A 21,676-nucleotide genomic window follows, 5' to 3' on the forward strand; every position below is an offset into this window, starting at 1 on the left:
GCTGGACTTGGCACCCAACAGCTTGAAGGAGAACCCAGAACATCTATGCTTCAGAAAAGATGGTGCTGCCAGGCAGTAAGAGAGAACAATATTTTTTTTAAAAGACTTGTCTGGATAATTGTTCTGAAAGACAGTTATTTTTGAAATTGCTTCCCCATTTTAGGGGGAAAGTAACAGCCACATTAAAACTTACCCTTCCCACAAAGACAATTAAGAGAAAGATAGTTCACCAAATATGTTTTTGGTTAATATGATAGGTAGCCAGGAGGAATATTCAAGTTATAAAAATAAAATTCTGGCTATTTCATTTGAGGAACAGAATATGTGAAAACCAGTAAAACAACCACAAATTCAAGGGTAAAATAATCAAGAAAACCAACCAAACTAGTGTTATACATCACACTGATAAAGTAAGCAACTGGTTGGTTTTCAGTGTTAGGATGCTGATCTTCCACCATTTTAGACACAAAGCTAGATGATCTGGGACTCACAGAAGCTGGAGGTTATGCGATTCTTTTAAAAAATAAGTGATGATAACGGATGCAGGGCTTTATGTTTATCTTCTAAGCATGGAGCATGCACTACTATATACAAGTCTCAATATCCAGGAATGGGAAAGGTACCTTGCACTCATCTACTATGACAGAATTGTGTGCAGCATAGACACACTGATTAGAGTTGCTTTCCCTATGGTTCTTCATGTCATCATAAATGGATTGCGTCTTGGTCATTTCAATGTCTTCGTGCACTCGGTGTTGGGAGTCAATGGTATCCAGCTCAGATTTGGAGAGGTGATAGACAATCCCAGCCCCAAAAGAGTCACCCACGACATTGACTGACGTTCTCATTCTGTCCCTGGTGATAAAGAACAGAAAAGGTGTGGTAAGGAAGCAGTATAACATGGTAGTTGAGAGACCAGGGTCTAGAACAAGATATTTATGGTTAAATTCTGGTATTGGGACAAGTTACTTCATCTTTATGAGCCTTGATTTCCTCAATTGTCAATTAGAGAGAATATTGATACTTCTTTCATAGACTTGTATGGAAATTAAACAAAATAATAATGCTTAGCATGAGGATTGAAAAATAATAACTATGAAGCAATAGCAAAGAAAAAGTGAAAAGAGAAAGAAGGAAAAAATTATAGGCAAGTATCACGTTCAAATTTCCAAATTAATAGCTGGCCTCCAAACACACCTAGTTGTACCCAACAATTTTTCTTGGTTTAAGCTGTTCGTTGAATTCTCCATATGATCTCTGTTTATATTACTTATTATTTCTACTGGAAAGAACAAATGAACTGTGAAGTCTCTCACAGTAGAAAATCCATCTTTTCATGTATATGTAAAGTAACTCCACTGTCTCTCTCCACCCTCCACCCTTAAAGACACATGTTGGACAAGAAACACAGACACAATTTTCTCAGTGACCAATATGTGTTGTGACTATGTTTCCTTCCCCCAGAACAAAAATAAAAACCAAAAATGCCATATTCTGTTTTTTCTACTCAACTAAAAAAAAAAAGTTAATCTTCCATAATGTTTCTGTAACTAGAAGGTATTAAAAATACCTTTTCTCCAACCTTGAAGTTTTAAATTGAAAAAATATGATGATTGATAACTCTTCCTCTTAGAAAATCTGTACCAGCAAAGCTAATTAATTTCCTAAGAATAAACAGCATCCTATCCATAAATTCAAGAAAAATTAGTAAGAAGCATCCTTTGTCCATGTGTACTAGTTACGCAGAGTTTAAGGAAAAGAATGCTGGAAAAAGCACTAAGTAAATATTAAAAAAAAAAAAAGGTTAGGAAAGATGATGCCAAGATATTTTTAGTCCAGGACATGTAGACTTCAACTGAAGATTTTAAGGGCAATAATTGGTTCCAGGCAAAGTGAAAAGTCTTAACTTGTTTCTTAGAACAAAGGCCTACTATGGATTCTACTTGTGATCAAACCTCTTTCTCATCAGAAAATAGTAGTAAAGTTGTGAGGCCAGTTATTTGCAACATATAAGTCATTTGCCTTCTGATTTCAGTCAGGAAGATGCTGCCCATGGTGGAGAGGATCAGAACTGAATCAAACTCTTGGAGATGTGTCTCTGTCATAAGAATCCGCTGGCCCCTTTTCTGCCCTGGACAATTTTCTTCAGGGCAACAAAATGTGGACATGAATGAAGATGGGGCCTTGAACTCATTCACAAAATCAAGCACTGGAAGTAGACTGCTATGATAAGATCATTATATGATACCCCATTAATATGTATAATTTTATGTTTAAATACCAGCTAAAAATAAATTAAAAAAAAAAAAGAAAAACAAAAGGCATTGACTCTAGAGGCAGCCTGACTTGCATTCAAATGCTAGATTTGTCCTTATCTGTTGGAGCTTTGTGTCATTTATAAAACTGAAATTACACAATTGTCTAATGGATGAGTTGTTATGAAAATTAACCAAGTGTCAAGCATTTACAGTTAGCTAACAACTGTAAAACTATAATATATGATGTGTACTTCTAATATTACTAAAAATCACATCAAGTCAATTCCAATATATTTCTGGCAGCTGCCAGATAGAATTTTCACACATGCCTGTTTAAGCTATCATTTTCCACTGAAAACATTAGCACTACTTACAGGGCACTTTATATGACATCACTCCTGACTGACTGGTTGTGTTAAATAATGTCTATCATGTGCATAACAAATGTCAATCATATAGTTGTATTATTGCTTCTCAGTCTTTTGGCTAAGATCAAGTGTACCATACAGTTGTGGTCTGCTCTGGAGTTATTTGATTACATAGGTTGAACCTAATTGAAAAATCTGAAATGCCCCCCAAATCCAAAAATTCTGTGTGTCAAGACGATATTGCAAGTGGCCAATTCCACACCTAACCCTTGTATGACAAGTTGGAGGCAAAATGCAAATATACTCAACATACAATTCAAAACTAGGCTACATCAATAAGATGTACATGAAAGAGAAGCGAATTTCATGTTTCAACTGGGGTTATATCCCCAGGATGTCTCATTGTGTATAAAGCAAATATTCTAAAATCTGAAAAAAAAAAAAAAAAGTGAAATCTGAGGTATTTCTGGTCCCAAGCATTTCCAATGTCAGATACTTAACCTGTATTTTTAATCTCTTAGAGTTTATTGAATATCCTTAACCAACTGTTAGATCCCAAAGCATGCTGAAATTTTCAAAGCAACACTGAATACCCACTGATCCCATGGCCTGGTAGACTCTCCCTTTATTGGCAAATAGAAGTCCTAAAAGGAATGGTGGTGACGGTGATGGTGACAGTTATAGCTAATATTTAGTTCATACTTACTCTCTGTAGGACTGTAGTTTAGTTATTATCTTAATTCCTACCTAAACTCTACAAGAGGGTATCATTATTCATGTTTAATACACAGATAAAACTGACGCCTAAGGAGATTAAGTGGCTTTCCAAAGTCCCACATCCTGGTAAACTCATACTGATAAACTTCAATACAGGCAGTGTGGATCTAATGTCCACTATATACCACATGCTGCAAAGCACTTCAGGGCCAGACATGCCTGATTTGGACTCTAGCTCAATCACAGATAAAACCATGACCTGGATGACTTATTGTTGTGGTTTGAATATTTCTTTTTTCCCCAAAAGCCACACACTGAAATCTAATTCCCAAGGTGATGACATCAGCAAGATGTGTCTTTGGAGATGGAATTTTCAGACTTTAAGCACAATTGGTTCAAGGGTACACAAAAGTAATAGGAGTGTTTCTCAGATCTCTGGTTGGGGCAACCAGTGGACAGTGAGTGCTGTGGGAAATTTTCAGATTTTGGTTTGAATGTATTAAATGTAAGTGACCTAGGTGAGGGGAGATATCCCACAGATGAGGAGGAATACTGACTGATGGTCAAAGACACATCTGAGATGGAGATGGTAAATTAGGAATCATCACATAAAGGTGGTCATGGATGCCGCAGAGGGCTTGGTTCACCCTGGGAATGCATGTAGAATGAAAAAAGCAGGCAGTTTAGACTACAGCACTGAGGGTAACCAACAGAGAAGCAAAGGCCCACAGAGGTAAAAAAAGAACTAAGTCTGGCATTTCATAAGTGAAAAGAAGTATGGTTTAAAAATAAGGTTGTGATAGACACTTCCAAGTACTGCCTAGAAGCCAAGGAAAGAAGGGGCTTTTGTTTTAACAACAAATAGGCCACCATTCACCTGCCAGTGGTAGTTTCTATACAGAGGTAGCTCATTAAGCTTAAAATTGTGAAGTACAGAAGTGGCCATTATCTATAATCACCTTATTCAAGAAGACTGACAGAGCAGATGAGGAGGAACCGTTGATGGACTGAGGCAGAAGACAGAATAGTTTGTTTGCATTTATTTTAAGAGGTGGGATTCCTGAAGCTGTCTAAATCCTAAGGACAAAGAACTAGTAGACAAGGAAAAACTAAAGATTTTGAGAAAAAGGAGTCATTCACAGACCTATGTCTCAAAGTACATTTAAGAGGATAGGATTTAAAGTGGGGATAGATGATGGCCACATCTTTCAGAGAGGAACACTTCTCCATTGCTACAAAAGACGTAAAAGTTTATGAAGATCTACTTCTAAGTGTAGTGAGATGGCAAGGATTAAAGAAGATCTGTTGAATATCATGATGCCAATTTGGATTAAACTACAGTATCAGGTTTCTTTGATACCAGGTTTCTCTGCCACAAAGCATACTGGGAAAATTCCCAGGACGTTCAACCAAGTGGTCAGTCACGGCTACTCTGTGTGTATCTCTCTTCCTGAAAACCTTGAAAAGCAGAGTATCCCCAGGGGAATGTCTGCCAACTATGACCAAACCAGAATATAGGAACTTGTGGTTCACATGTGGAAAGTTTCCTCTGCAGGCCAGTATTTTCATTTTCCCTCACCATCATCTGAGATCTCTCTGGAAACTGGGCCGTTCAGGTTAACCTTGGGAGATTTTAGGAGGGAGGAAAGGGTGGAGAGAGAAGGAGAGGGAGGGAGAGGAGAGGGAGAGGACAAGGAGGAGTAGAGGAAGAGGAAGAGAAAGAGAGAGAGAGAGAATAATTGGAATTGCTGACGCTGTCTGTTTGGGTCTGGATACTACGTGTCAGGACTGTAAGACAGGATGGAGATGAGAGCAGAATCATGCATTTAATAGACTCACTACAGACAACACAGCTATTCTTTTGGGACTGCCAAGAAACAAAAATGAGATGGGGCTTGACAGTCATTCAAATTGAATTGAGTCACTGGGTCTGGTTTTCTGGAAGGAAAGCAATTGTCAAGGTGCTTGGACTGTTTTCTCTCTCTTTGTCTAAATCCTCTAGCGGGAAAATGGGGTCGGTCTGAAAGTAATGATTCTTACAGTAAACAAAGCCAGATCACTCATGATTCATTTGGGTTTTTGAAACTGCTTTTTCTGTAAGTCTAAAAAGGCCAAAGAGTGGCAGTTTCATACGATTCAACCTAACAGAAACAAACTACACTGTCTGCTCTCAGAGAGCAAGGTGCTATGGGACCATCACTAGGTACACAGTGTGACAGAAGGGGGGCCTAAGGCTCCAGTTTGGGGAAGGCTGGTACAATTCTGGGCCTCAGAGGTCTAGAGCCACACCTGGTTAAGGAAGCGAAGGAACTACATGGAATAGGAGTGTGATCTTTGGATTCCAGCCTGTATTGTAATCCCTAGCTGCAACAGGGCAAGTTACTTAACCTTCCACGGTCAGATTGATATTTGTAAAATATGTCAAGTCATCCATCTCCAAGGACATGAAGACGATAATAACTACCGACATGCACTGAGCACTTGTCTTGTAAGAGGTTCTCTTCAAACCCTTTGCATACCAAAGGCTTACAAGGCACTTAGTGCATAAGCCAAACCATTAGCTGCTTATCATACTGCTATTATTAGCTACAGTAAAAACCAAATGAAATCATTTCCTCTTTAATTCCCCTACAAAATCTCATGCAGACTCCTCTTGAAACACCTAGCACATTCTGTTGGAAATTCTTGACCACATTTGTTGGGATTTTTTTTTTTTTAACCTCAGTGTTAGACCAGAGACTCTTTGAAGGCTGAGACCACGCTTATAGTCATTGGTGTCTTTGGAGGATAGGTTCCAGAACACCTTCAGAGATCTCAAAATCCATGGATGCTCAGGTCCCATAGGCAAAATGGCCAAGTATTTGCACATAATCTTCATTTATCTTTGAATGTACCTTAAATGATCTCTAGATTCCTGATAGTACCTACTACACTGAAAGTGGTACATAAATAGCTGTCTGGGGAGGCAGAGCAGTGTAGATTGTTATTTTGAGTGGGAAGCCAATGAATCTTTGACAGAGAACTACTTTTTTCTTAGCAAAATATCTGGCTGGATATTCTGGTGGTGCTAAATTGGGATGCAGTGCGTAATCCAGGAGTAGATAGGAGACACAGAGCCCAATTGCTTTGCTGATGAAAAAGAAAGCTGGAGAAAGACCCAAAGAAATGGAGAACAAAGAGAAGCGGTTAGGCAGGGACAACATAGGAAAGGTGGAAACCAAGATAAGGAGCATCACCAGAGGTAGGAAACTCTAAACGATTTTATTTTAAACTAAAGAGATGCCTAACATTAAAATTTTAATTTCTGTGCTGACATTAATAATGAGATCAGAGAAACAACAGTTGAGATTCAATGATAAGCAAAGGAGTCTTTTTCATTTTCTTGCTCTCCTGAGTTTTTTATACAGAGCTGTAACCTATCCCACGCCTTAGCCCACAACTGCATTGGTTTGACTGGTGATGGTGGGGGACACTTTGGGAGGGCAAAAGAAAAGTGGTCACATTTCACAGTGAGGTTGACATAGATGGGAGAGAGGATAGAAGGTAAAAATGAGGAGAATTAACTGTACCCAGAAAAATCAAAGCCAAGTACAAAAAAAAAAAAAGAAGGTCACTAAAATCAGAGATTTTTCATTTTCTTTCCAGCCTGCAGGGGACGTTAAGTGCACTGTGTATATGTGTGTGTGTGTGTGTGTGTGTGTGTGTGTACATATGTTTTGAATGAACACTCATGTTAGCATTCTGATGGCCAGAGTTTTAAACTAAAGTTTAACCATTTAAAATCCACTATATTGGGACAAGTTACTTCTCTGGGCCTCAGTTTCCTCAACTGTAAAACAGGTGTAATACTATTAGTTTAAGCAAATGCATATAAATGGCTTAGAACAGTGTCTAATGCTTAAAGGGTATTCACTGAACATTAGCTATTAGCATCCTGCATCCTTTGAATGTATTTCCATTGAATGATGCATAAATTGTCAAGTTTCTCAAAACCACAGAGAGTATCCCCTGATTGTCAAGAACTGCCTTTACTCTAATCCTTTACTCCTACAGTGAGGTCCTGGACTACATCACAAGCATCGTCTGGCAACTTTTTAGATATGTCAGTTCTTGGGCCCCAGCCCAGACCTCCTGAATCTCCAGGAGACTTTGGTACGCACTGACCTTTCAGTACTGAAGTTCTATTCCCTTCACAGATGGGTGCTAATGAGAAGCTGCAAAGTCTCTCCTGCAGGACAGGAGCTCCTTAAATTCTCCTCTCTAAGCCCCATCTCAGTTATACCCCCAATTAGTAAATTCAAGTCCAGAACAGATCTCATCAGAGTGTCACATTAGCAGTAGGCCACAGGTACACTCAATGGCTCTTCTTTTCTAGATGTGACCAGATTCATTATTTGTTATCTCTTCCTGATATCAGCTCCCAGTTTTTATTTCGTTCCTCCTTCTCCAGGGAGAGAAAAGTGTCAACATGTCTCTTACAACTATATGCCAAGAATTCCCAACACAAATAGTTTCTTGGACTCGAGAGAAGGTTTTGATTTTAGTGCGCCCCACCTATCTGGTGTTCTCAAACTCAGTCACTTCTGGGGATCTGGAATCTTGGTTTCCACAATGACATTTACAAAGCAGCTGAGTCTGCCCATTGAAAAACATCCAGAGTTTAGTGGGCAGTAATGAGGCTGAATTGTATCCAGGAGTTGGAAAACACTGTGACACATTAAATGTCACTGAAGGCTTTGTTTGGTTTTAAAATGAAAAAAAAAATTGCTGAAGTTATAAATGCTTACAGACTTTGCCTAGAGAAGAAAAAATCTCCTCTGATTTTTTCCCCCTCTGCAAACTATTTTTCTAAGGGACAGTCAACCTCTCCTTTACCCCATCTCAACCCAACACTCACCCCACTTACACACTAATGAGTTCCCAAAAGCCACGGTGCTTCCCCATCAAGTTCTTGTTTCCCCGAACTCCTCTTGCTGGTGAGAAAGAATGCAGTATCATTATTAATTCGAAGTGGATCCGGCCCAGCTGGGGCTCCAGTGTCCATCTTCCCAGGATCCCTTAGCCTTTCTTTCTCTTTTCTTCTTAGGAGGAATGCTTATACTTATTTGTAGACAAATATTGTCTTCAGCAGCATTTTATGTCAGGCCTTAAAACTAAAAGAGCACTCAGGACATTGAGTTTAGACTACTGCACTCAAGCTTACATTAGAGTTCCCACTGTACACACAGCATAACTGAGGCCCAGGGAGTGAGTAAATTGCTCCGAGTCCCATAGATAACAAGTACAGAGCTCCCAGCAGCTCTCCTGCCTTTTGGTCTCTCTCTCTCTCTCTCCCCTTGGTCATATGGCCTCCCACATCGGAGATCAGAGCCTCAGACTGAAGAAAATCACTCTTGTTTTGTTCTTTCCAGTTCCAGCCCACAATAGTTTTCTACTGTATGATTTTATCAATACAGTTAATCCTCATGTATCAACAGTTTCTTGTTTGTGTTCAACCAACTCCCTCCTGAAGACCCATTTCAGCCCTGTGTTGTGACATTATGGCTTAGTTACAAGTATGAGTGTCTGTACGGGGTGATTTGAGAGGACTCAGCCTCATATTCCATTTGTTAATGGGGTGGGGTGGGACGAAGGTGTCATACAGAAAGTCTTTGGTGATTATGTAGAACTAAGGATGCCTTTGTCCATTTGCACTGCTATGACAAAACACCTGAGACTTGTTAATTTATACAGAACAGAAATTTATTGTCTCACAGTTCTGGAAGCTGGAAGGTCCAAGATCAAGACTCCAGAATCTGGTCAGGACCATGTTACTGCATTAGCTTATGGAGGAACGTAGAAGAGTAAAGAGGGAGCAAAATGAGGCCAAGCTCACCTTCTCATGATGGCACCAATACCAGTCCTCATAACCTAATAACATCTTAAAGCTCCGCCTCTTAATACTGTCATATTAAAAATTAACTCCCAACATTCATTTTGAAGGGAACAGACATCCAAATAATACAACAGGGAGACCCTATCGGTCTCTTGTCCTCAAACATACCAACTCTCACACAGGGAGGGAGACCCTGCAGGTCTGATGTCCCCAGTCCTTCCAATTTTGATCTCTCTGCTGCCTCTTCTCCACAGATGAACTGCTTAGTACACATTAGGAGGTGGCACAGGTGAAGCAAAGGGTCCAAAGCTGACCATATGTTACAGTTTAGATCAAAAACGTTCCCCTAAATTCTTGTGTGTGGAAGGTGATTAGACCATAGTGGTGTCGTATTCAGCAATGGATTCACCCACTGGTGAGTTCAGTAGTTGAATGCATTACTGGGACCTGGCCGGGGTGGGTCACAGGTGACATGACCTGAAAGGTCTCAGGCTCCTCCTCCTCCTCCTCCTTCTCCTCCTCCTCCTCTCTCTCTTCCTGTCTTTCCCTCTCTTCTTGCTGGCTACCAGGGCTCTTTCCTCCATGATGCCGTCCCATCACAAAGTTTCTGCCTTAGAGCCAAGGGCCCATGGACTGAGCCAAAATAAACTTCTCCTTCTCTATCTGTCGGATATCTCATCCCAGTGATGAGACAGTAACTGAGACCCTGCACAAGCTAGGCTGTGCCTCAGAGAAGACACTTAAGTCTTTCCCGCCTTAGTTTCTCACCTGTGAAACAGAGATCTTCGGGAAATATACAAAAACAGATGCAAAGAAGTTGCAATGCCCACCAACTATCAGCTCCTCTTCTTTATTCCTGACAACGTTACTACATAATTTTCCACTCCAGGGCGCTTACTTTACAATAGGACAACAGCCTCTGGAGTGATAATTATTAAAAAGATAAACATCATCCTTGGTACTGATAAAAATGAAAAAGACAAAAAAAAAAAAAGATAAACATCGGATCAGGTAGGAGTCATAGCAGACTTAGCCCTCACTGATAACACCAGCTAAGGAGGCTCAAGAGGCAGAGGTGGGGGACTGAGTAGCCAGCAAGTCACAGACAAACAAGAGAAATTCGAATAAGTTCCTCTGACTTTCTTCTTGCATGGAGAGGTCCTGATCACAGAGCACAGTGTGGTAAAGGTTAGCACACATTAATTGAGCTCCTACCTTGCGCTCCATCTCCAGACTACTGAGAATGTCTTCATTTCCAATTTCCTCCTTCCTTTCAAATCCTACCCTACTCTTTCATCTTGTTTGTCCTTTCCTCTGCTTGTCCTTCCACCCATGCACCACCACTGAATCTTAGCTATTTTGTCCAAACGGATGCCATGAGAAAGGCTACCTCTTGATGCCACCACAGGGCATAGAGAGCAACCACGTTAGCAGAGAAAAACCTACCCGAGGCTGGCAGATAAACATGAGGCTGTTTAGTTTGCTCTTGACCTTCCCACTCAACACACTGCCAGAACATTTTCCTGATGGTGAGGGACCCAGCCAGAAAGATCCATGGTTGCTTCACAGCCCTCCTGTGTTGAACAGACTGTGTCCATGGAGCCTCTTCTTGTTGATAACCTCCACCCCACTGTCTGTACCAATAAGGGCACATGTAATGGAGAGACCAGGCTTCCCAGATAGCCTTCTTCTCATTGGCTTTTTATTTTTTATTTTTTTGGAACTAGGAATCAAACTCAGAACCTCCCACTCACCAGGCAGGCACCATGTTGCTGAACTATATCCCTGGCCCCCTACTTATCAGCTACTTGTAGCCTTCTCTCTTTGGAAGGGAGGGAGCATGGAAGAGACTCAAACACAAGTCCATAATACGTAGTTTCTGGCTCTCAAAATCCATGTCAATAAATATCAGAGAAACTAACAGTTGTAAGTGAGATGATTTGAAAAATAAGCATGGGCACTTTGACCTTGGACTTCTGTATCACTTGTCATCATGTCTTGAACATCAAAGCTCATGGTATCACTGAAAGACTCTATCACTATCACGAGACATTAATGTACATCTTAAGGAGTAGCGGGGTCCCAATGGGCCCTTCGAGAAGATCCATTCAAACCACCCTATTGGGAAACTCCTGGTAGACTTTTCTACTTCTACGAATGGGAGCATAGGAAGTGAGTCTTCTACACTAGAAGAATGTTCTTCATTGGAAATTGTAGTTGAGCTGCACTGTACACATTCAAGTTTAAACTTCCCTGAATGGCCTGTGAGTCTGCCCATCTTGCCTCTCCTTTTATCATCTACAGGTCTCCACCCTTTTCGTCACCTCAGTGCTGTTGTACAGGCCAGCCTCACCGGAATGTCCTTGTGATCTTTGCATCTATGTATTCCTGAGTATCTTCTACCAACACAGTTAGGATGTTGCTTAATTATCATTGCCTTTTGAAGCTTGAATATGGCCATGAACAAGAATATGGCAGACTCCAAAATCAAGACTGAGGTTTAAATCTGTCCATTCTCAAGCCATCTCACCTCTTTCAGATTATTTCTTCATCTATGATATGGGACTAATAGCATCAAACTTTCAGGATCTCTGTAGAAAGAGATGTAGCTCACTCAGCATAGTAGCTGGTGCAGTAAGCACTCAAATTAAGAAACCATTGCCACTGATTTCTGGTATTCTCCACTCTGTCTTCATCCTATCACTATGCTTTTTTATTTGTGCATTATTTTAAAATTTTACTTTGAAATTTATGTACAAAGAAATGTGCATATTTTAGCTGCCTGGTTTGATGAGTTTTAATAAATAGAGACACTGTGTATAAAAAGCATTTCTATCATTCTTTAGGTTTCCTCGCACCCCTTCTCAGTTAGTCTTCATACATTACCAGACTGCAGGCAAATAGTGATCTCTTGCCATTGCTATAGATTATATTATCTCTTCCTTGCACTTCATATAGATGGAATCACATAGTACATACTCCTTTCTTATTGGGATTTGGTCACTCAATATAGTGTTTTGAGTTTTTTTTGCATTCATCAGGAATTGGTTTGTTATACCATTAGTTTTTACTTGGTATTATAATCTACTGATGTGTCCACTAAACTGTGGAACTCTCGAAGAGTCTATCCTTTTCTTCTTTGGTTTGCAAGTAGAGAACTCAAGAAATGTTACAGGCAAGAAGGAAGGAAGGGAGAGGTGCCATGGGGATTTGCCACAGCTTTGCCACTTATCCACCCCTGGGAGCATTCATCACAATCCCCATCAGAAGCCCATCACAGGCACTTACAGCAGCCAGTCCACAGCCACCAGCAGGCTGATGTCCTCTGTCGGCAGGCCCACGGCTGTCAGAATTAGGAGCATGGTGACCAACCCAGCACTGGGGATACTGGCGGCGCCAACACTTGCCAGCGTGGCTGTGAGGCTGTGAGAAAGAGAAGGCCAGGTCATGGGAAGAGAAAGAGAGAAGAGTCTTGGCAAAAGCATCCCTGGCATTCTTTAGTTCCAATTTTCCTGCAGCCATAAATTCCCTCTTCCTTTTCTCTCTAAGGAACAGAAAAATCTAAAGAACAGAGACCCAAAAATTAGGGTCTATTTGGATTCTACTTAACTGGGCTGAAGTCTATAAATTTATGGATTGGAGCTTTATCAGTATCATGATATCCATTTACCCTAATGCATCACAGGGCTCGAATAGCATAACTGTAACTCTAAAAGCAGACAAGGAAATATTAAAGAAGGAAAACAAATCACCCTTAACCCTCCCATGAGAACACAACTGCATTCATTTCTGCTTACGTCACTCTGAGCACTAGTCTCGGGACTACGTGGCGAGAGTCTGTGGAAGTCACTGCCAATGTTAACATGAGCTCTCAGAATAGGAAATCTCCAGACCTAAGTGAGTGGACACTGGGGCATGAAATCAACAGATTCCAAATGACATTAAACTCAGTTGCCTGGATCCTCATGGGCTGGAAAATACATTATTCAGAAAGAAGGTGCCAAGCAAAGATAATGGAATAAAAGAAATCTCTTTTTTTGAAGCACTTCATTATGTTTTTTGCAAGTCGTTCCAGGGGGCATATCCAGCACCATTTTGATGTCTATTTCTGGGAAAAAGGTTAATCTAGAGTTCAAGTGCTGTGTATAGACACTGGAGGGTCTGTGAGACCCACTGACTCTAGGGGGTCTCTGGATCTCTTGTATGAGGGTGCCATTTATAGAAGCTGTCAATTCTAAATAGAAGAGTGTGTCTGAAAGTAGGAATTCCCAACTTGATTTTGTGGGCACTGAAAAGAAAAGGAAAAGGAGTACTTCCTTTGTGATTATAAAACTCTAGAGGATCTGTGATAAGCACTCAGGCTCCAAAACCAGAGCCAGTTTCTCGGTGTGTCTTAAATCCAAGCCATCAGTGTGACTGAGCATGGCATGTTGGAATCTTTCGGTTGGGAGCAAGCTGAATTTACCTAATTTTACACTAGAGGAAGTGTGAAATGTAAACCCTCAAGGGTCTATGGCTTGACTGTTTTTTCCACATTGCCATTCTTCCCGAATTTAGGACTCACAGAGCACAGATGCTGGTAGTTCTCAGAAAGTTCTGCTCTTGAACAACCTACTTTCAAATCCCAGCTCTACCACTTCCCAACCACCTGACTTAGGCAAATTAACATCTTTATGCCTTGATTTGAAAAGGAGATAACAATGGCATCTCACTGGGGGAAGTGATCAAAAACTTTCAGGAGCTTACAGAAAAAGAAACATGCTTAGAAAACTCTATTAGGATTGCTGCTATCAATCATGTTCAGTAAAGTATAACAGCATTCCTGCAGTATCAGAAAAAAATGTGGCAAGTTATATAGTGAATATCATGAGGTTACTCACAATAGAAAACTTCCTTTAGGTCAGAGAACCCAGGCTAATTTTGTGCTGTGATTTGTTACTCTTAGGAAATCTCATCATAATGAGGCTACTTTACAATGAAAACTTCCCTCAAACCCCAACAGCTGGAGGACGGGAATTCTCAGCCAATTCCCCAAGACAGAACACCCAGGAAGGGGACTTCCTAAATTCCAACAATCTTAGCCTCCAACGTTTCATTACAACCCTGGTTGCTTCTGTTATGAGTCACTCTTACTCATCCCTATCCACTGTGGCCATTTTATCTGGGGAGCTTGTGGTTACTTGGGACAAAATCCTACCAAGAAAATTCTTCCAGATAATTGGTTCACCTTCATAATAATAATAAAAATAGTAATAAAAATAAACTTCCTCCTCCCATGGGAGAAGTATGGTCTGTAGTACTCTAAGCCCTGTAACAGCTCCTTAAGTAGTAATATGCTTATTCCCTTTGTCCTTTTCTGCCCTGCTGGCTGTCCACTCCCCTGATTTCTCTAGGGCTGGTTCTCAGAAATAGAGTCAGGTATCATGTACACCACATGAAGGCAAATATTTGCAGTAACATTGAAAGGTATATATATAGCAATACTTGCTTTCATCATGAGAAAACTGTGGATTGAATGGGTGGGGAAATAATTCTGAGCCACGTGCCTTTAACAAACTGTGGCTGGGACATGAATACTCACTCCTCCATGAGGTTCCAGAGTCATCTGGTTCTCAGTGGTCCCCACCCACCCATCCTGAAAGTTCTATGAATTAATGAATGTGCTGAGAATTTTAGTCACTCTTCTCCTTAAAGCAGGGAAAGGCAAGGATAAAGGATTTACTTGGTAGCACAGCATGAAGCTAGACTTGGCTATTCTTCTACTAATAAATGACAGGCAGCGGAATTACCCATCCCATGTCCTCCATCACCACCACCAAGCTGCTCTTGTGGCACCTACATTTAAGGAGAGTTGGCTCAGTGGCCAGAGATTTGCATGTACATCACCAACCATTTTCTTTGTGCAGTGAAAACTTGTTAACATAAAATAAATCCTGTCGATAAAATTAAATAACTCCAGCACAAACTCAATCACATAGTCCATTCTTTTTATCTTTAAATTCCCAACTCATTGTGTGAACTCCATAGAAAGACACGTTCTCATCAAGGACAAGAAGTGAGGCATCAGAAACTACAATTGATTGGTAGAAGGCTTCACTAAGAAGCTCTTTTCACTTTGGAGTTGTAAAGCAAGAGAAGTCAGCAATCTCCCATAACATCTGTTAAGACATGATCTGGAAGGCTTGGCACTCTGACCTGAGGCAAGTTTCCCATTGTGAATAACCTCATGGTATTTACTACATCACTGTCACATTTTTCTCCAATATTATAGCAGTGCTATTGTACTTTATTGAACATCATTGATACTAATGATCGTAACAGCTACCTTTATGAACAGGTGAATATGTACCAGACAATGCCCTCAACTACCCCAAATTGGGTGATAATTATGCTCATCATACAGATGAGGAAACTGAGACACTTCTGTAGCACACACATTATAAGTGATTGGAAGAATTCAACAAATTAGCATTTGCAACCCCACAGTACAGTATAGCATAGCATAGCATAGCACAGCACAGCACAGGATAATATAATGTAGTATGGTTGAGGCAGCATGTATAATGGTTAAAAACACAGATCCTAGTTGGAGATTTAGCTCAGAGGCATAAGCGCTTGCCTGGCAACTGTGAGGTCCTGAGTTTGCTTTTTAGTACAAAAATAAAACAAAACAAAACAAAACAACCAAAAACCAAAAAACACATACCTCTTCATTTTCCCCATTTCTAAAATACAGAACCCAATCCTTACTTTGCAGGGCTGTTTTTAAGATCACAAGTTACGCTCCTCAATCTGCAGACGCATACATCAGTATTTTGAAAGCTCAATTTTAAGTAATCCGTGAGATACTGTGGGTGACCTATTTTCTGAGCCTCAGTTCCTCCTTTATTATATTTCCTATAGCCCCTAGGAAAATTTGTGATTCTTACTCATGTTTTCTTGTGTTAAATGTGGTGCCTTTTTCTTTTCTCTACTTGCTTGTTTAGTCGCCAAACTGAGCTCGATTGCATATGGGATATTCATTAACTCTTTTGGAATGGTTATAAGAAAAAATGAGAAATTGACGATGTTAAAAAAATATCTCTGAGCTGGTTAAATGCCCGAGGGCTAGAAGAGTCAAGCAAAGATCTGAAGTTGCACCAGAACAGTATCAGCCTGTAGACCACATAAATGGCCTGACTGGTGGCAACTTCTAGTATTACTTCTTGTATACTAGGAGTACTGCTTAACCCTTAAATTTGGACTTTTCAATAATCTCAGCATGTAGAGAAATTAGGTATGAGCAGACCTCAATTCTTAAGACAAGCAGACCCTAAACCATGAAAGTCCTCCCAGAGAATAAACTGTCAAATGCACGGTGAGCCAGCCAGAAACATAATTATTACCAAAATTTCTAAAATAGAGGTTGACAAGTGTTTTCCAGGCTTTGACATAGAGGAGAAAAGGGCTAGTGCATTAAACTGAATTTAGAAGACATTCTCTCTTCTTAATTTCAATGGAGAAGGGAAAACACCAACAATGAATTTGATATCTTCTTTTGAGTTGAGTCAAAGTCAAAAAGAAAGCTGGCATGTAAGTTGAAAGATATTGCCTATGGAATAGAGATTGGATCTACGCCTCTGACACCCACAGCCATGAGACCTAAGTTTATCACATAAATGTTCTTAGTATCACTTTATTATTCTGTGAAATTGGGACAGTGGGAGTGCTGGACATATTCAAAGCATTACCTGTAAAGAGTCCACCATTTCAGAGATAAAAATAAGTGGATTTCAATATCTCCCTAGTTCTTTCTCCGTAATGAATCTCTTGGGCCTTGGCTGTTCCAATTTCCAAATTTTGTTTCTTCTGAAAATGTATCATACAGAATGTGACTCACCTACCCCCATACTTAGTGATATCACAGAATCTAAGAGAGGAAAGAAAACACTAACTGTAGAGATCTGAGGTCACAAACTCAAATGTCCTCAACAGCCAGTGTGAGTAATAAGGGGCAAGGTGAATGTGGTGAATTGGAAAGCAATTAGTTTACAAGATACTAAAATTCTGTTTTTACAGCATATTTCAAGGCAGACAGAGTAAGGTTCTGAGCCGCTTTCAGCTCACAAACTACTAATTCTGAATGCTTTTATTTGCTGATGAGGAAACTGAGACACTGAGTGTAGGGAGAAAACAAGAACTCCAAAAGCTGCCTCAGTTCACTTTAATGAAAGATGGAAACTGTATTCTGGCTTAACGGAAGCTCCTTCTTGGAGTGGGAATGATACTATCAAAATGAAAATTCCTAAGAGTCTTATTTCATGTTAAAACGTCGATACAACTTTGGATGATTTGAAGATTGATCCTTTCAATGACTCTACAATACGCAAGGAGCTAAAAGTTGGCCTGAGTAGTGGATGAGAGCTTTGGGTTTATGGAGAAGCAATATATTTTAATGGCCTCTTGGAAGACTGTATGCTATGAATCTTTTATAATAATGAATACAAATGGTAAATAGCTTTAGTAAAAACAAAAATATGTACCATTTGTAATAAAATGTTATAGGTTATATTGAGGAATCTCTTTATTCCATTATTTCATCACTTTGGCCCTCACCCTCCAGAATGTTGAAAGGAGCATATTTTAATGAAGCACAAGTTGGATCCCGGATCAGCTTACATCAGCCCCAGTCCGAGTGCTGTCAGCTCATGACGCCTGCCGTATCCTTGGACAATCAGCAATGTTTCTTAGAACCTGAGTTTCCTCGACTATTACATGGACATGGAAATAAGTGCCTTGCCTACATCACACCATTGTTAACAGTCAAGTAAGAGCCGATTTCCATGTGTAATGCAAACAGAGCCTGCTTCTTTACTGTCACAGTTCTTCGCCTTTGAAAGCTGCCCATAATTCCTCTTTGTTATTTCCTTCATTCTGAAGTTCACGTAACCTCTGTCAAATGGATTAGTGAGAGGGGGATCAGAGAAGAAGGTTACTTCTATGCCCCTACCCTAATTTCACTCACCTTACAGTCACAATCTGACCTCCATCCAGAACAACACCATTCATTTGTGCTATAAAGATGGCGGCCACGGCTTCATAAAGGGCTGTGCCATCCATGTTAATAGTTGCTCCAACTGGGAGGACAAATCTGGTCACGCGCTTGTCAATCCCCAGATTTTCTTCCAGACAACGGAAGGTGACAGGCAGAGTTCCAGCACTAGGGAGAAAAGGGGGGGGGGGAGATAGACAGAGAGAGAGAGAGAGAGAGTTATGTCTGCTTTGGAGAGGCAGAATAAAGCACAAAATGGAATAACACTGCAAAGTTTTTGTTCTTTTGTTCCAATCAGGCAATGTTAGGTGCAACCAAGTAGTATTCAGCCAAATTAAAACCCAGTGAGTTAGAGGCTCAAATTCAATCTTATTAAGATGCTAAATAGGCCAAAAAATATTTTCATTGGTCTTGACTTTTGTGATTTACTCCGAGATTTGAGTCATTATTGTAGTCTTGGATTAAATATTGAAACACATCTGAATGCCCACATGAATTGGGCTGCAAAAACAATATCGTGTCAGAAAAGGATCAGCAGTCAGTAGCAAAATGAAATGAAGAATTTTTGAATAACGAGTAACTTCATGCTAGAAATGTGGTCTCTGAAAAAAAATGATGACATGGATTGCATCTGGCCCCTGGGAACTGCCCTGAGCTACACCTGCTAATTTGGAGAATGAAGGGAAACATGTCAAGTAACCTTAGCAAATAACCTGTGCAATTCACCGAGGAAATTCACATGCAATTGAAATCCTGGAGATAGAACCATTGCCAGCTCTAGGTCTGTACAATGACATGGTGCGGAAAAACACGTCATCTGTAGCTAATGAAAGACAGACACTACATGACCCATCCTCAACAGCTAGAATTTCTGACTTGGTCACACGTCTTCTAAAATAGGAGGCCTGTAAGAAAAAGGCTGCTGAGAGCCAGAACATTATTTCCTTGTGAATAGAGGTGCATAGGAAGTTTGAGTAGATTTGCTTTAAAGGTTAAGATTTAAAAAAAAAAATCTCAGCACTCTCAAATAACATGGAAATGCCCTATGGTACATTCTCTTTTGATTTTTTTCTGTTCAGATTTTAGATTTCCAAATCTGTTCAGATTTCCAAAACAAACTGGAAAACCTCATTGCAGACAGCATTTGGAGGTGTTTTCTCTCTTACACCTACAGCCTTAGTAACAGTTACCATGTTCTACAGGCTGGGGGCTGGGGTTGAGGGCTCTAATCAGGCTGGGCACAGACACAAAGTTCCCAATTTCTCAAAGTGAAAATTAAAAAAAAAAAAGTGAAATGCAGATTCCAGTAAACTAGGAAGCTCAGAGTTCTAAAATTAGGGATGTCCAAACCTGCATCGCAAACTGACCTGCAAAGCCCTCATATCTTTAAGGGAGTCTGAGTAATCCTACTGCAACAGTCTTTGTAATTATAGGTCAGGAGTCTATGCAGTGTCTCCTTCCTGCATTTGGGATGATGAAAAGATATTTGGGAACATCTCATGAGTAAAACCTTGTAAGCCTAAGTAAAAAACTGGGGTACATTTGCATGTAGGTGACACTGCTGGACCTGGCTTGGTGCCTCAGCTGTTTTAATAAGAAGTTAGTGTCTCTTTATTCCTCTCACCTCTTCCCCTCACTCTTTTGTAGGATTCTTTTAAAGGGTTGGCAGAACACTGTGACTACTCTAAAATATTCATTTGTATGGCTCTACACATATTCTGGGATCCCATAACACATTAATTTTTAGTACTACACTCGTTTTCTGGTATGTCTTCAAAAACTCTTTACACAATTACACTGATTGGGGAAATGATTAGCAGGATTCGAAAAATAATGTCTATTTCTGTATTAGATCGACGTTATACTTGTGTCTTACAAATACGCATTACCCACTCAACCCAAATTGGCCTTGAGAATATCAAGGCTTTCCTAGGTTGACAGGCTAACACTCTGGCAGTGCTTTTTGGCTCCTGCCTCAAAGGCCATATGACCGTCTTCAAATGTTGCTAATAATAATGTCAGATACTTGAGATTCTTCTTTTCCAGATTAGTTTTAACAGCAAACACTGGAGGCAGAGAGAGATGTCCTGGGACACGCCTCTCCATCCATCCTTGACACCAGTTCTGTACCTACTGAGAAGAGCCAATCAACCACCTTGGGACACCCTTGATCAAATGAGGTCCAAGGAGGAAGGATGGTACTTAGTAGGATGACCTAGGCTTTGCAAGTTTTCTCCTGTGGCCTTAGGTTGTGCATTTATTTTTCCCATTATGGCAAAGGATCCCCAACCTTATTCCTCGTTCATGGTATGTAATTCCTGCAATATTATTATTTTTTAAGAAAAATTTACATCAAGACAAAAACTATATTTTAAGTGCAGACTAAAATCATATTCTTTTCACTTGCTATACAGGATAAGGGCAGAAATATTTCTAACATTTTCAGCATGTACTAAGTAATGCTTGCATTTTTGTCTTTGACTTAGATACTGAGATGTACCATCCATATCTGTTAAAGGCTTACAATATCTTAAAATTATACTGGGATAAGGGTCTGTTCGTTCAAAGGGACATCATAATATGACTGAAGTATTTTGAAGATGAAAGTCACCAAAATAGTAGAAGAAAGTATAAAATATTTTGTAGTTATGTTTGGAAACAATATGTCCTAGTAAAACTAAAATGCTAAATACAAAGGGAAATATTTACAGCCTGAACAAAATGCAAATTATAAACTTTTAGTGGCAAAAGTACTTTAAATGTGGTTATATGTAAAATTGCATATAAAAATATTTAGAATTAAAATGTTAAGTAGAATATTAATTCTGTTTACTGGCTACAACTATGTAAAAATTTAGGTTTCAACATAGAAAAAATCAAACATGTAATTAATTACAGTTTAATATTAAGAAGTTCTTTTTTCTCTAAAATATTGATGTTTGTAATAGAAAATAAAAGATTAACTGGCAAAACAAAAAGTACTTTAAATGTCAAATGAAGAACTGTGGACATTTTTGCAATGTATGACATATATTCTTATATAGAGAGAAGGATTTTCTGTATGTATCTGGTATTATTATTACCAGCACTTGAAGATGGTCATAGGCAGGGACCAATCAGGAAAATATGAATACACCAAAGAAAAATAACCTAGTTCATATATAATTCAAGAGGCAGGGGAAAGAACAATCAATAAGAACACAAAAATGTTTTCCTTCATCAGTAATCACAGATGTACAAGTTCACGAAGACACGTTTGTACCAATATGATTGGAATGCACTGATGTGCCTGACATATGTCCAGAATATCTAGCCCTGGTGAGTAGGTGGAGAAGGGCTCACTCTCAAACCCAAAGGGAACATGAAATAATGTGAGTTCCTAAATTGCAATCTGATGATATGTTTCAAAACTGTGCATAACATTTGA

General features: G+C 39.7%; 1 protein-coding gene across 3 annotated transcripts in view; it reads right to left on the reverse strand.

The window, feature by feature from the left end:
• Slc1a2 (solute carrier family 1 member 2) overlaps positions 1–21,676 on the reverse strand; it is a 156,487-nt gene that overhangs the window by 12,267 nt on the left and 122,544 nt on the right. For all 3 annotated transcript variants that reach the window (XM_063227773.1, XM_003463856.5, XM_063227774.1), the window contains exons 8-10: positions 18,223–18,417; positions 12,507–12,641; positions 624–855 (exon numbers count right to left, since the gene is read on the reverse strand). In XM_063227773.1, the coding sequence (XP_063083843.1) occupies positions 624–855; positions 12,507–12,641; positions 18,223–18,417 (562 nt within the window). The remainder of the gene's footprint in view (positions 1–623; positions 856–12,506; positions 12,642–18,222; positions 18,418–21,676) is intronic.

The sequence above is a fragment of the Cavia porcellus genome, unplaced genomic scaffold (genome assembly GCF_034190915.1).
Source record: "Cavia porcellus strain 051 isolate PalLab524CR breed Dunkin Hartley unplaced genomic scaffold, mCavPor4.1 scaffold_17, whole genome shotgun sequence".
NCBI classification, from domain to species: domain Eukaryota; kingdom Metazoa; phylum Chordata; class Mammalia; order Rodentia; family Caviidae; genus Cavia; species Cavia porcellus.